The sequence below is a fragment of the Drosophila biarmipes genome, unplaced genomic scaffold (assembly GCF_025231255.1).
Source record: "Drosophila biarmipes strain raj3 unplaced genomic scaffold, RU_DBia_V1.1 ptg000015l, whole genome shotgun sequence".
Taxonomy (NCBI): domain Eukaryota; kingdom Metazoa; phylum Arthropoda; class Insecta; order Diptera; family Drosophilidae; genus Drosophila; species Drosophila biarmipes.
In genome coordinates, this window is record NW_026114533.1 from 1635849 (window position 1) to 1652324 (window position 16476).

General features: G+C 39.7%; 1 protein-coding gene across 1 annotated transcript; it reads left to right on the forward strand.

Moving 5' to 3' along the window:
• The first annotated feature begins 13392 nt into the window (after positions 1 to 13392).
• LOC122817915 (uncharacterized) lies at positions 13393 to 14129 on the forward strand. The gene is made up of 2 exons (XM_044091364.1): positions 13393 to 13426; positions 13513 to 14129. The coding sequence occupies exons 1-2, from the start codon at positions 13393 to 13395 to the stop codon at positions 14127 to 14129; spliced, it is 651 nt and encodes a 216-aa protein (XP_043947299.1).
• The last annotated feature ends 2347 nt before the right edge of the window (positions 14130 to 16476 follow it).

A 16476-nucleotide genomic window follows, 5' to 3' on the forward strand; every position in this document is an offset into this window, starting at 1 on the left:
GAGAGGAAGAGAAAGAATATAGCGATTGAAATTTGGCAGAATTGAAATTCTGCCGGAAATCGATGTTTACGTTAGCGGACTTGGGGCTCCCTTTTTGGGGCTCTGGTGCTTACAATATAGGCTTAGATGTTTAAAGAATTTTGTTTATACCTACATATATATATATATATATATATACTTTATGCATGCAAATTAAATTATTGCTTAGTGAATTTTTAAAAAAAAAATATTTTTTTTATTGTTATTTCTTATTCACTAGCTTACACAATTGTTATTAGTACCGAACTTAATTTTCACTGCTCGCGATATTCAAGTTGTCGACCGATCAATTCGGATTCAAAATTGGACTTTTTGACTTTGGTTCAATAATCCATAATCAAACCTCGGCTATCTTAAAAATCTGATTAAGAGAATCACCAAGAGATTTGGAAAATAGAATAAAGAAATAATAATAATGTTATTGATATACACATGACACGTTTTTCCAACTTGTTCTCTCATAATGTCATCTATCGCACCTTGAAATACTCTTCGGGCGTTTGTTTAACTCAAATGGCATTCTTACAAATTCGTATTTTCCATTATTTATAGAGAATAGGTTCTTTAAATGTCTGTTTCATTCATGAGAATTTGGTGGAATCCTGATTCAAAATCAAATGTGGAAAAGTATTCAGCCTTCCCGAGGTTTGAAAAAATTACGGAAGGATACTGCATTGGATATCTATCCAGTATGGTGTTTTCGTTAAGTTTCTTATAATCTATTACTAGTCTAAGTTTTGGGTTTCCCTTTTTTGGTACGACTAATACAGGGGAATTATAAGGGCTTCTGCTTGACCTTAAAATTTCTTCTTTAAGCATTCTGTCGAATTCAGAATTCACAAAATCTTAAGCTGATAGAGCATAAGGGTTGCTTACTATAAATAGTCCTATCATTTTCGGTTTTTATTTCACCACGTATGTCAGTCCTAAAAGGAATCTGCATATTTATTTTCGAATATTATTATTTATTAATAATATTAAATATTATGTCCTCCAAATCTTTTCTTTGATATGAGGATGAATTCTGTATATTGTTTATTTTTTGGTTGTGGGATACTTCTACGACGGCGCGTTCAGGATTTTTGTACCCCAAGCTTTTATTTTTGTCGGATATTTCGACGACGGCACCTGAAGGATTTTTATCCCAAACTTTTGTTTTTGTCGGATAAATCAACGACGGCGTGTTCAGGAAACATAAATCCCAAACTAAATTCACTTTGATTTTCCTTTTCAGATTCGGATCTGATTTGGGGGTTTTGATCAAAGTATTTTTTTATTCTGAATTATTTTAACGGAAGAATGGAGTTTTCTTCTGTCAAAGAATGTTGGTTTACTTTATTACCCCTTTTGCAGACAACAAGTAAATCTGAGTCTAGCCCATCTATTTCATAAAAAGTATACCGCGTATATAAAATAGTTATCATATGATAAAACTTAATTGTTGAATATCCATTAACTGTGGATAATCTTTTATATATTGGTATATTAAAATCTTTAATTTTTTATTTATTTTATTATCCTGTCTTATTATGTAGGGTAAGCCTACTCCTGAGTTTGACGTAAAAAATGGTTTTCTTTAATGTTGTTCAACCTCATAGTGTTGTTAGCCGGTTGGTTAACAGTTCCTGTTCGTAATCTTTTATTTTGAGGTTGTTCCTGCTGTTTGTTTTGTGTTTCCATTCTTTTAGTTTGATACCATTTATTTTGATTGTAGTTGTTATTTTGATAATTATTGTATCCTTGCACTATTTGGCATCTGAATTGATTTATCAACATCCATTGGCTCTAGCTTACTGTGCTGTGGTTTAAACGAGTTCCACTATTTTGTTGGTTATTTTTAAATCTTCCCTGATTCCTGGTATTGTTTATATTTTAATTATTTAAAATTTTTATGCTTATTTCTGTTTTGATTAGTTGCTTGATTAAACCCTATGTTATTAGTATATCTTTGATTATTATTATTATTGTTATATTGTCTGAGTTTATTATTTGCGTTTTGTTGCCCTTACAAGATTGACTCATTAGTCTTGCGTTGTGATGATATAAAATTGTTTGCGAATTGGGACTTCAACCTTAGCAACAATCTATAAAGTTCTTGTACTAATACCATTGCGTTCGGTAAATTAGGCGGATTCGTTGAAAATATTACATCTTAGTTATGGCCGTTAAGGGCAGCTATGAACACTCGTAGTGCTGTCTTTCTATGTTTTTCATTAAGTTCAGATGTAATTAGCTTATTCCTCCCATGTGTCATAATGGTTTTGTTCATCAAGAGAGTTAATTTTTTCTTTACCAAATTATAAATTTCCATAATCGATCATTTCCCCTGACTTAATACACTTAGGTCCTGTTCTAAAATATGAATAGATCGCTTGTCTCTAAAAACAAAATCTATTCTTGCCATTATGGCGTCAAAATTCAATACGGTTCCATTAGCAGTTAAAGCATCATTGGCAATGCCAGTAATTTTACTTCGAAGAATAGATAGTGCCGAAAAGTATTTTTCTCTTCACCTTTTGTATTGTTCCATTGCTATTACCGCCGATTCTCTCCAGCTAACATTACTATCTTCTTCGCCTTTATATTCTCGAACCGACTTAATGATTTAATAAGAAGTATCGCACTCTACGTTTGGATCAATATCTTCCACCTTGAATTCCTCAACTTTCTTTGTTATGATTTAATTGTGTCTTTCAACTCACGATTTCATTCCTCAAAGGACTCAATTCATTATTAACTATTTGTGTTATTAAATCGCTTACATTAACCGTCTGGCTGCTAGAAGCCACTGCAGGGTGGAGTCGTGGTTAGAATTTTTTCAAATTCGTTGATTAACTCTTCCACCTTGGTTTTTTTTTTATTTTAATTTAGTATTTATTTAATTAATTTATTTATACATCTAATTTTTTTAATATCTCTTATTTTTGAATTTGGTTTAATATTTGTTTTTGAGAGTAATAGTTTTTTAAGCTATGTTTTTCTGTTACGGTCCCTAATTAAAAGATTGTTGTAAAGAAAGGGGGATTATTTAATTTATTTTTCGTTTTGCTCCTTTAGCTATTTTCACGATGTAACCACTTTTTATTATGTGATCGGTTAGGTTTTTAGATGTTTACGTTAGCACACTTGGGGCTCCCTTTTTGGGGCCCTGGTGTTTAGAATATCGGCTTGGATGTTTACAGAATCCGTTTAAAGCAGAGAGTGTGAAACTGATCTGGGTGGGCTTTGTTTAAAAAATGGAAAAAAGCTCTTGGCTCAAAGTTGTTTATACATTTTTGGTTGTATCCACACACAATAAGTTAATAAATTTAAAAAAAAAAATAAAAATACTTCTGGTTTTACTATTATTATTTTTTGTACATGGGTTCTGAATTGTAAAAAGTAAATATGCTACAAACAAAAAAAATCCCTCTCAAACGGAAACTAAATACTCTATGTTGTAAACAAACCATTGACTATTATAGTAAATATAATTTTTGAACTTAATAAAGCATTTGTGGAAGTGAGTCAACAACAACAACAACAATGAAAGCAACAAAATCAACATTATTAAAGATTTAAATATGATGTGGCTTACGAACGAATACCAAATTCTTTAAACACAATTGATGATGCAGTTAAAAATTTTCGTCGAGATGAGTTAATGTCATCAGTATAATGCTTCGAACAATAACAGAAACATCCGAAATTATCACAACAATTATTACACGCAGGTTTTGCGTACGACTATTCTATAAATACGAGAACAATAACAAAAACGTAAAAATATGCCGTTTCAAATATATCTAAACATTCAAAAATATCTAAACATTCTGTCGCCTGAGGATGAGCAAAAGAAATGATAAATCCTCTCAAAAAAACTAAAAAATATAAATGTTGTAAATATACCAATAATGTTTCTAACCTTGATTATTTCTTATAACTAAAAAGGTTGCTTAAGTTAAATTCTTTTCTTGTTTTAATAAATTTATATCCAAACATATATATGTCACCAACATTATAGATACAGATAGACTTGATGTCGTAACATAGTGAGCTGGGCCAAATAAATAAATTTGAATACAAAGCTTTTGCATTACATACATTTTAGACTTGAGAATGAGAATTGTAACCAAACTTTAAGAACATGATCCTAAGAACATTCCCTTTCCGATAATTACTAAAGAATGCTTCCCTTGGTGGAAGGGAAGTTTTTTCGAGTCTATTACGCGTTAGGCGAAATTCTGTATGATTACTAAAAATTACTTCACAGTATTTATTTGATCTTCAATTAAATTCGATGCTAGGGTATCCAAACTTAAGAGCATGAGCCTGAATGTATTAACAAAACGAATTTTAAAACTATTTCCACTGAAACTTGTTAATTTGTTCGAAACAGAAATATATAGTTTTCCTTATAAATTGGTATTACGGAAATTCCACTAGGAATCTTTTTTAATTCTTGAATAAATTAGGGAAAAACAAGCTTCCTACAATTTTGATAAAATAATGGTATAAATTTGTTAACTTTATAATCCAAGTTAATTTAAAGTGAGCCCAAAAGGTACCTGTAAAATGACAGTGATCTCTAATCTTATCAGTCTCTAAAACGACTTATCAAATATCTGTTGGTCATCTAAAGTTATTATAATAGAAACTATTTTATGTAAGTATTCCTCACTCAATTTGGCCAGATTTTTTATTAATGAATTTACAGAACTTGTTTCGGAATTATTCCTGTTTCCAAAAACAATTATCCAGTCTAGAATCAAGTACACTTAATATAATAAGCGTTAATAATTTGGAGCTCACTTCAAGATTCTTTGGTTCCAGAATGCATTCAAAATCCGCGAAGGAAACTAATGGAACTTGAAACTGATGCTGAACTTGATGCTGAACGTGTAAACTCCAGAGTACAATTCTGTCTTGTGTTTCAATCCGTAAAAACTTAAACACACATTGTAGAAAAATTGCGCCCTCTTCTGATTTCCTTCTTGTGCAGTCGTAAGTATTTGAAACAAAAATGAATTATTTAATTGTTTAAAAGAGATTAAAATTAACAAAGGAATTAACATTAAAATATTTTTAATGTATATGTAATGTCCATTTCTGCCGTCTTCCAAAAAAAAAATATTGATATGAATAAGTTTTCCCACTTCTGATTAAAAAAATTGTCCAATTAATTCCTTCGTATCTTCATAATATATTCATATAATACACAAGGGAGAATGTCAACCCTGTGAAATCTAAATTTATTTAATCACTTAAAACGACCTATATTTAGCGATAAGTTAATATTATACGCCTTTGTGGATTTCTTATAAATTTTAAGTCAGAAATCAAGGCGTATTTAAAACAATATTGATTATTTTCAATTTATATGATAACTATTGCTTTTTTCGTTTAAAGATAACGGGGAAGTGGTATGAAAGATGAACCAGCCATCGGTGTATAATAATTCACATTCATTTCCAATCGAATTAATTTTATAAGAGACATACATTCAATATTCTTCCCCTGAATCCTTCAGAAATTTTCTTGACTCTTCCGTCAAGGGGTTGAATTGTATATCGCTTATGTGACTCCGAGCGGACTGGTTTGCCCACCTATTCTCCTGCTCAGCACACTTAGAGGTTTGACAATACTGATTTTAGCTATTAATTTTTTGATTTTATTTATTTTTTTTTGAGATCACTTTTTTTTACCGTTACTTGAGATGTGCTTAATTTAGCACGCTAACGCATTTCAATACTATTTTTGGTAGACTAACTATTGTCCCCGATCATTTATAGTGTTTGAAGAGGGCGTTACGATGATACAAGTGTAACGAATAGGACACCATCAAATCGATAAAAGAAAATCAGAAAAATATTACAAAGAAGAAGGTTGCTTAAAAGATGTCGCACATACTTTTTTTGCAGATGGAAAAGGAAAGATCCATTTTTTACACACACTATAATACTCTGGTAGTCAATAGGGCACAGGTCGGAAATAATCTTTTTGACTTAAGGGTAAGAAGAGATTGATGAGTTAGACAGACATATGCTTTTACTTAAAATAAATAACTTTCTAAAGAAATTCTACGAAATTGACGAATGGACGCCTCCAGTTTATACAATCAAAACTCTTTGAATTTAATGGAGATAATATGAAAAAAAATGTGTGTCTACATACATACTTGTGTATGCCATCGAATTTAGGATTACAATATGACAATATTTTATAATCTAGAAAAAAGTATGAAAAGTAACAAATTATATAACAAATCATGTTCGCAATACCAAAATAATCGAATTGACCAATATCTGTTCCCTCCCTCACTGATCGTTCCATAACTTAAATTTGTTCTTGGGATAAATTAATCCGACCTTCTTGTGTTTTAGGTGACGCTTCAATATTGGCGAGAAGGAATCAGCTCGACCTTCTTTCTAACTTGTGCGGTTTTGGCCACGGTGCCTGTATTGTTATTGCAGAAATGTGGCTAGATTGGACATGCGCGGACCAAACTTCTCTAAGGGTGCTACGTCAGAATTAGCAAATGGTTCGGCAAGAAGATGCCGACCTTTTGGCATACTATGACGAGGTCGAGAGATCACTCACGCTCTTTACCAAGAAGATAGTTATATCACATAATACGGAAACGGCAACCATCCTGAATAAGGAGGTTAGGGACGACGCTCTTCCCGCATGCATTTCAGGGTTTAGAAGACCACTTAGAACACTCTTGCTGCCAACACAACCCAAAGACCTTCCGTCCGCACTAGCGCTAGCGCGGGCGGCTGAGAACAGCATCGAAAGAAGTGCTTTTTCGGCATCTTACGCTAAAGCCGTAGAAGACAAGTCCCCCTTTAATGAGGGCCATAGACGCAACAATAACGGTCAGGAAAAGCAATAGAAAAATTAGGATAAAAATCCGCACTTCGTTTCTAAGCAGGGCCAAGGCAAGCCTCAAGAGGACAGACTCTGTCCGAAACGCAAGGATTGATGAAACCATAGACCAGAATAAAGTTCAACCCAATGAGGTAAACGTCTCGACGGCCAAATTCAGGGAGGATCAAGCTGGGGGAAGCCACAGAGTAATAACAATTACAAAAGGCAAAACGGCCAAAGACGCAAACTAGTAAATAATATAGCCCAACCTCAACAGAAGTAGGCAGGTTACTCTGCCGCAGCTGAGGCCGAACCTAATGACCTCCTTTATTTTTTGGGGCGCGCTCCCGGCTGCCGTTCGGCGAGCGGCAGTGTGCTAACAGAACACTAAGAATCCTCACCAACACGGGGGCGGCAAAAAATTACATTAAGCCCGTAAAGGAGCTAAGAAATGTAATGCCAGTCGAGACCCCCTTTACTGTGAGCTCTATTCACGGCTCCGTCAAAAACAAATCCATAATGCGCATTTTTGGACTCGACGCCCAATTTTTTCTGTGGGATACACTAAGCACGTTTGATACTATAATAGACTACGACTCGCCAACGCAAGTAGCATAAGACTTACGCAAAAGCGTAATAAAGTACGCAAACGTCATCGAATAGCTTGACTTCTTTGACTGTGAAAACGGCAAATATAAGTACCAAGTTCGGCGAAAGCCAAATTAAAAAAATATTCTGAACATAATTAAGGTGTTTTGGACCTCTAACGAGGTACTTAACGTTATCACCTTGGTCATCGCTACTATTCGAGCTGTGAGCGATGAGCCCATCTACTCCAAATTATACCCCTATCCTATGGGAGCGGCAGACTTTTTTAACAAAGATTAGTAATCGACTTTAGAAAGCTAAACGAGCGAACAGTCGCCGATCGGTATCCTATGGCATGTATTGATTCTAGCGAATTTGGAAAAGGCTAAATTCTTTACTACCCTAGAGTTGAAGTCAGGTGTATCACCAAATATACGTAGCTGAAAAATAACGAAAAAAACCTCGTTCTCAGTTAATGGAGAGAAGTACGAATTTTGCAGTCTACCTTTTTTAAAAAACGCAGGTAGTACTTTCCAAAGAGCCATTGATGATGTGCTGCGGGAAGAATTTGACAAAATGTGTAACGTCTATGTTAAGGACGTTATAATTTTTTCCGAAAGCGAAACCGAATATTTTAAGCACATTGACGTAGTGCTTTAGCGCCTGCTTGATGCCAACATAAGGATAGCGCGGGAAAATACGAAATTCTTTAAAGAAATCTTAGACTTTTTCATCGTCACTAGAAGAGGAATCAAAACAGATCCAGAAAAAGTTAAGGCGATAAAAAATTTTCCCGAACCAAAAAATCTTTTTAGCCTCAGGGCGTTCCTTGGCCTGGCAAGCTATTACAGAAGTTTTGTAAAAAACTTTGCCGCTCACCGCCATTTTCAAAGGGGAAAACGGAACGGTCAGCAAGAATACGTCGAAAAAAGTAGCTGTCAGCGAAACGCATTCGACCACCTTCGTAATATCTTGGCATAAGAAGATTTTATACTGACACACCCCGATTTTAAGTTCCATTTTACTTAACCACCGACGCCTCAGCGTGTGGAATAGGTGCGGTATTATCTCAAAACAAGAGACCCATTACCATGATTTCGCGTACACTAAAAGACTGCGAGCTAAACTACGCCACTAACAAACGGGTCTTGTTGGCAATAGTCTTGGCAAAAGGCAAACTACAGAATAATCTATACGGTACTAAGGAGGTACGTAACTTCACAGACCACCAGCCCCTTACATACGCGGTATCCGACAAAAATACTTACTCTAAAATTAAGCGATAGAAATCCTTTATTGATCAGAACATTAGGAAAGTATTCTACACTCCCGGAAAACAAAGCCTTGTAGCTGACGTGTTGTCTCGGCAACCACTGAACAACTTAGAGCCTGAAACCCAGTCTAATGCAGCCGCGGTGCATTGCGAGCTTTCGCTATCGTACACCATAGAAACCACTGACAAACACCTAAACTAAAACTTGCTTGTTGAATCCGTTTAAGACAACTGACAAACACCTAAACTAAAACTTGCTTGTTGAATCCGTTTAAGATATTATCAACGCCAACGTTGTGAACGCGACTCACTGCGATTTCCCTACCCTGGCTTGCATTCAACATGCCTTAAGACCGGAGTTTTGGAATTTTAAATCGTTCGTCAGCGACATACCAATGCCAATTAACATCTTGAGATCATTAACTGCGAGCACAATTGCGCCTATCTACACATGTACAGCTGTAAGCCGTTCTTATAACTCTCCAATCTGCTCGGCTTAGCGAGCGTTCGGTAATAAAAGCAGTAGCAATTCATAAATTATCGTCAAGAAATTTACCACCGGCAAGAGACGTTAATTTTCTCATTTCCCAATTTCGTCGTCAATAAAGCGTAAACGCAGTCAGCCTCACTCTCATCGCATCGCAAAGCTTTCCACAAGAGCAAACAACTCATCGGCGCTACTGGTTTACAGTTAGCCCTTGCAATTTGTCGCTTTCGCAGTTGCCGTTCCTTAACGGTTCGTCGCCGCTGTTTCCAAACTTCATATCGCTCTCGTCGCTGCGTAAACTTCAGTTTTTCTTCCCGCCTTTCGTCGCCGCTGTTGCCAATCTTGTTGTTCAGTTTTGCCGCTGTTGCCAGACTTCAGCTCGCTATCGCTCTCGTAGCTACTGAAACTTGAGTTGGCTTCTACATTCGTCGCATTCGCACTCATTTTGCACCAGGATCGCTGCTCGCCGCACTTCGCAATTTTATTGCCGTTTAGCATTGTGTTACATAATCTCTACGATGTCAACTATTGAGCAATACAATCGTAAACGGACCAACATTCAAAGGAATATAATTCGCATTAAAACCCTCGTAACAACAAGCGCTGGCATAGACACCGGACTTTCCAGCGCCGAACTGCGATGCCGGATACTTTACGCAAGCAATGGCAGTCCAATCTGAGATTGAGACGTTGGATCCCAACGACAGCGGTCGCGGAGAACTGGATGACAGCTATATCGAGAAAAAAGTCGCCATCAAGGATCAGCTAGGCGAGGAATTCATTAACACTAGACAAACACATTCACCGCTTTCGCTGGCCCAATCCAGTTCGATTGCGCTGTCGTCGTCGAAGCTGCCCCGTCTTACACACTTATCTTTCTAAAAACCACAGCTGCGTTATTTAAACTTCAACCAGTCGAGAAATCAAAAGCAACACAGGTACAGGGATTGGTGGCCAAGGCGTCTGCTATGTATGGAGCACTGGATTCCCTTGGTACCGGATCAAATATTGCCCAGTCCATGTTGATCTACATCGTGATTGACAAATGCGATCAGCACACGGCAATAAATGGAACGAGTCGTTGGATTTCAAAAATCTGCCTAACTGGAAGCAGTGTTCGAGTGTGCTGGAATGTGTGCTATGCTCGTCAGCTGGCCACAAATTGTTTGGATGCCTAACACTTAAATCAATGACAACACTTGATCGGTTTGAATGAGTCAAAAAACTTAATTTGTGCCGCAATTGTCTCGGTAGTGGTCATCAAATCGCTCAATGCAATCAAGCTCATCACACAATGTTGCATCATGACAAGGACATTCCGGCCATACCAGCACGTCCTGACAGCCGCACATACTGTCCATTCCAGCAAAGTGATCCGATAACGTTCTCTCGTCTGCACCCTCAAGACAAGATATCCTATCCTATATCTGGTTAAAGACGCATCAGGAACAAACAGGCCTGGCAGAGCATTGCTTGATGCATGTTTTCAGGTTAATCTCATCAACAAGGAATTCGCCCAAAATACGGCATGAAAAATTCAACATGGGAATCCGCAGCGTTGGAGACTCGTTAACTAATATAAAGCACGTGGCCACAACAACCACCCAATCACGTATCACAGATTGTCACTTCTCTCTTGAATTCTGTGTCATCGGCCACATCTCGTATCAGCCAGATTCTGAGATTGACATCTCTTCTTGGAATCTGCCCACCAACACACCTTTGGCAGATGAAAGATTCCATGAATCTCGTCGCATCAATATTCTACTAGGCGCTGAAGTCTTCTACCATTCGCTTGCCGTTGGCCAAATAAAGCTCGTACCTCACTTGCCAATACTCCAAAAAACATTGTTCGGGTGGGTATTCGCCGGCCGATGTCAACAACAACAGCAGAAGCAAGTTTCACAATGTTTTATGTCAAGCACAGTCTCGATTGACAGCCACTTGCAGAAGCTTTGGGAGTTAGAAGCAGTCGCTGTCTACATCCTCATCACCAAATCTGTGAGGCGCTCTATACAAACACTACAGTTCAGGACTCCCACGGTCGCATTATAGTCAACCTTCCCTTTAAGGATGATCCCTCTCGCCTTGGAAACTCCGTTGAAGTGGCTCGTCGACGATTCTACGCAATGGAACGCCGCATGCTGTAGCATATCAGGTCACATGTCATTGGTGATCAATCCAGCCCTTCACGAGTCGCATTATTATATAACCCACCACTGCGTCTTGAAGCCCTCGAGCACGTCAACCAAATTGCGAGTGGTTTTCGACGCCTCGTGCACAACAACTTCGCAACTGTCGCTTAATGACCTACTGCTTGTGGGTCCCACTGTGCAAGCGGATCTTTATCTGCAGCTTCTCAAATTCAGACTGTTTCAAAATGCCATGACAACTGACGTGACAAAAATGTACAGGCAAGTCCTCGTTGATCCAAGCTTTCAAAAATATCAATACATATTTTGGAGAGATTCCCCAGACGCAGGACTGCAGACGTTCCAGCTAAATACCGTCACTTACCGAACCGCCGCTGCGCCATATCTAGCAGTGCGCAGTTTACACTACTTGGCTGACAAGTACAAGAAGAATTCCCGACCGGCGCATCGGTTATCAAATCTTCATTTTACCTGGACGATCTGCTTTGCAGAAGACATCACACCTTGCAACTCATCAAACAAGAATTCATCGAAGTTCTTCAAGAGGGGAACCTTCCGTTGACCTAAGGCATTCAAACCACCCTGAGCTCATTGATAGCAATCTCACAAAGTGACTCAACATCTGTGAGGAAAACGTTACGAGCGCGCTCGGCGTCATTTGGAATCAACTCGATGATGCGTTTCTGTTCACCGTTGCTCCAAAACGACAAACCTCGCCAGCTACAAAGAGATCCATCTTATCCATTGCATCGTCACTCTTTGACCGCCTTGGCCTTTTGTAACCGATCATCATCGTGGCGAAAATGCTTCTTCAGGAACTGTGGATACTCAATCTTAATTGGGACGAATCGGTTCCACAATCTCTAAATGATGCATGGACCGACTACTTAAATTCCTTGAACATGTTGCCAACTCTCCAAGTACCGCGGTGTTGCCTGCAAAGTGCCAACAACATTCAACTACATGGCCTTTGCGATGCGTCCATCAGGGCGTACGGATATTGTGTGTACGCGCGTATTGAAGGACCAAATAACACCACCGTTCGGTTGTGGACATCAAAGTCTAGAGTAGCTCCAGTCAAGAAACAATCGCTTCCGAAACTGGAACTGTGCGCCGCACACTTACTCGCTCAACTATTCAACAAGGTCAAAGGATTGTTCGGAGAAAGACTTATACCGTCTTACCTCTGGTCAGACTCACAAATCGTACTCCATTGGCTCCAGCAGCACTCCGTTACACTCTCAACCTTCGTAGGAAATCGCGTGTCAGAAATCCAGAGTCTAACATCTGCCGCCAAATTGAGATTCGTGCCCACCCAAAGCAACCCAGTCGATATTGTCTCTCGTGGTTGCACTGTCACCGAACTGGATGGTTCACCGGTCCTCCGTTTTTGTATGAAGGCATTTGAAAGTGGCCATTTCCAACTACAATTACAAACAACTATCTGCTGGCATCACTCGAAAGGCACAGCTCATACACAGTTTGTCCACGCATTGTCGCATGGATTTTTCGATTTATACACGTCGTTCGGAAATCATCGAAGTTCAAGGGTCAAACCATCAATCCGGAAGAACTAGAACACGCAGCAAACTGCATAACTTGGAATCTTCAGACCCACTCGTTTTCAGAAGAACTCCCTTACCTCAGGAAAAATCAAGTACTTAAAGGTTCCCTAAAGTTTCTTTCTCCTTTTGTAGATGCCTCTACTGGATTCGAACTCATAAAGGTCGGAGGACGACTATTCCGATCTGCCTGAGAGTGAGAAGTACCCACTACTACTTCCCAGCAACTCATCAATGGTAGTTCAATACGTCTGCCACCTTCATTATTACTTCCCAGCAACTCATCAATGGTAGTTCAATACGTCTGCCACCTTCATATTAGAAACTTCCATGCCGGACCAAAGGCGCTGGTGGCGCTACTTCATCTGAATTTCAGGATCATTAATGCAAGAAATTTAGCGCGCCGTATTGTTTGAGCCTCTACCCACTGCGCAGCAAGTAATGGGTCAAATACCCAAGGCAAGATTGGCCATCAGTAAGGCCTTCAGCAAATGCGGTGTCGATTTCTGCGGACCTATACATACATATATTCGAATATATCATCAAATAGCTATCTCTCAGTGTTCATATGTCTTGTCGTCAAGGCCGTGCATATTGAGGTGGTCACAGATTTGGGCACAGAAGCATTTCTGGCGGCTCTGAAAACATTCTCTGGACGTCGCGGTCTCCCCACAGATATTTACTGTGACAACGCGACCAATTTCGTTGGCGCCTCCAATCAGCTGCACGACCTAAAGAATTTCCTATTCAATGAGAAGACTCAAACCGCAATTCAAAAATGTTGTGCCGCTGACTTTATCAGCTTTCGTTTCATCTCACCCAGCGTTCCGCATTTTGGTGGGCTCTGGGAAGCGGCAGTGAAGAGCGCAAATGGACTACTCATCAGATCCTTTCTAAGCACCAAGTTTACGTACGAAGAGCTCACAACAGTCGTGGTTGAGATAGAAGCCATCCTCAACTCACGCCCAATAACGCCAATGTCATCAGATCCGAACGATCTCTCAGCCCTGACAGCAGGTCACTTTTTGACGGAAGCTCACTGCGTTCCATGCCAGAACGTTTTGTTAACGACTCCAAGGCCAGTACATTGCAACGACGGCAGCAGTCACGGCATTAAAGCAGTCCTTTTAGCATCGCTGGTCCACAAACTATTTCAACGCACTTCGATCAAGAACTAAATGGACCTCCCAATCGCCAAACGTCTCTTTCGGTACCATGATGCTTATTCACGAAGATAATGTGCCCCCTCAGCAATGGAGAATGGGAAGGATCAAATCCCTAGTACATGGGCGCGACAACAAAATCAGATTATGAATAGAATACTGTATAAACCTAATGTCTACACATGTACAGCTGTAAGCCCTCTTATAACTCTCCGATCTGCTCGGCTTAGCGAGCGTTCGGTAATAAAAGCAGTAGCAATTCATAAATTATCGTCACTAAAGCTGTAAACGCAGTCAGCCTCACTCTCATCGCATCGCAAAGCTCTCCACCAGAGCAAACAACTCATCGGCGCTACTGGTTTACAGTTAGCCCTTGCAATTTGTCGCTTTCGCAGTTGCCGTTCTTTTACGGTTCGTCGCCGCTGTTGCCAAACTTCATATTGCTCTCGTCGCTGCGTAAACTTCAGTTTTTCTGCCCGCCTTTCGTCGCCGCTGTTGCCAATCTTGACATTCCTCTTATCGCTGCCCAACCTTCAGTTTTGCCGCTGTTGCCAGACTTCAGATCGCTCTCGCTCTCGTAGCAACTTCTACATTCGTCGCCTTCGCACTCATTTTGCACCAGGATCGCTGCTCGCCGCACTTCGTAATTTTATTGCCGTTTAGCATTGTGTTACATAATCTCTACGATTTCAACTATTGAGCAATGCAATCGTTAACGGACCGACATTCAAAGGAATATAATTCGCATTAAAACCCTCGGAACAAAAAGCCTGGCGAAGACACTGGACTTTCCAGCGCCGAACTGCGATGCCGGATACTTTACGCAAGCAATGGCAGTCCAATCTGAGATTGAGACGTTGGATCCCAACGACAGCGGTCGCGGAGAACTGAATGACAGCTATGTCGAGACAAAAGACGCCATCAAGGATCAGGAATACAAAAATTTCATCAACTCGTTCACCCAAATTATCGCTTGTGAGGAAACCATGTCTAATTTAGAAAAGTTCAACCATTTGCTGCATAACCTAAAGGGCCCAGCATTAGACGCAATCAAGGCGTTTCCAATAACCAACGAAAACTATCCAAAGGCTTTGCTGCGGCTTAATGAGAGATTTGATAATCTAACACTTATCTTTCTAAAAACCATAGCTGCGTTATTTAAACTAATCAAACGCAACACAGGTACAGGGATTGGTGGCCAAGGCGTCTGCTATGTATGGAGCACTGGATTCCCTTGGTACCGGATCAAATATTGCCCAGTCCATGTTGATCCACATCGTGATTGACAAATGTGATCAGCACACGGCAATAAATGGAACGAGTCGTTGGATTTTGAAAATCTGCCTAACTGGAAGCAGTGTTCGAGTGTGCTGTAACGTGTGCTATGCTCGTCAGCTGGCCACAAATTGTTTGGATGCTTAACATTTAAATTGATGACAACACTTGATCGGTTTAAAGCAGTCAAAAAACTTAATTTGTGCCGCAATTGTCTCGGCAGTGGTCATCAAATCGCTCAATGCTCATCAAGGAGTCGTTGCCGTAGCTGCAATCAAGCTCATCACACAATGTTGCATCATGACAAGGACTTTCCGGCCATACCAGCACGTCCTGACAGCCGCACATACTGTCCATTCCAGCCAAGTGATCCGATAACGTTCTCTCATCTGCACCCTCAAGACAAGTTATCCTAGCCACGGCCGTGGTTCTGGTTAAAGACGCATCAGGAACAAACAGGCCTGGCAGAGCATTGCTTGATGCATGTTCTCAGGTTAATCTCATCAACAAGGAATTCGCCCAAAATTCGGCATGAAAAATTCAACATGGGAATCCGCAGCGTTGGAGACTCGTTAACTAATATAAAGCACGTGGCCACAACAACCATCCAATCACGTATCACAGATTGTCTCTTCTCTCTTGAATTCTGTGTCATCGGCCACATTTCGTATCAGCCAGATTCTGAGATTGACATCTCTTCTTGGAATCTGCCCACCAACACACCTTTGGCAGATGAAAGATTCCATGAATCTCGTCGCATCGATATTCTACTAGGCGCTGAAGTCTTCTACCATTCGCTCATCTTGGAATCTGCCCACCAACACACCTTTGGGAGATGAAAGATTCCATGAATCTCGTCGCATCGATCTTCTATTAGGCGCTGAAGTCTTCTACCATTCGCTTGCCGTTGGCCAAATAAAGCTCGTACCTCCCTTGCTAATACTCCAAAAAACATTGTTCGGCTGGGTAATCGCCGGCCGATGTCAACAACAACAGCAGCAGCAAGTTTCACAATGTTTTATGTCAAGCACAGTCTCAATTGATAACCACTTGCAGAAGCTTTGGGAGCTAGAAGCCGTCGCTGTCT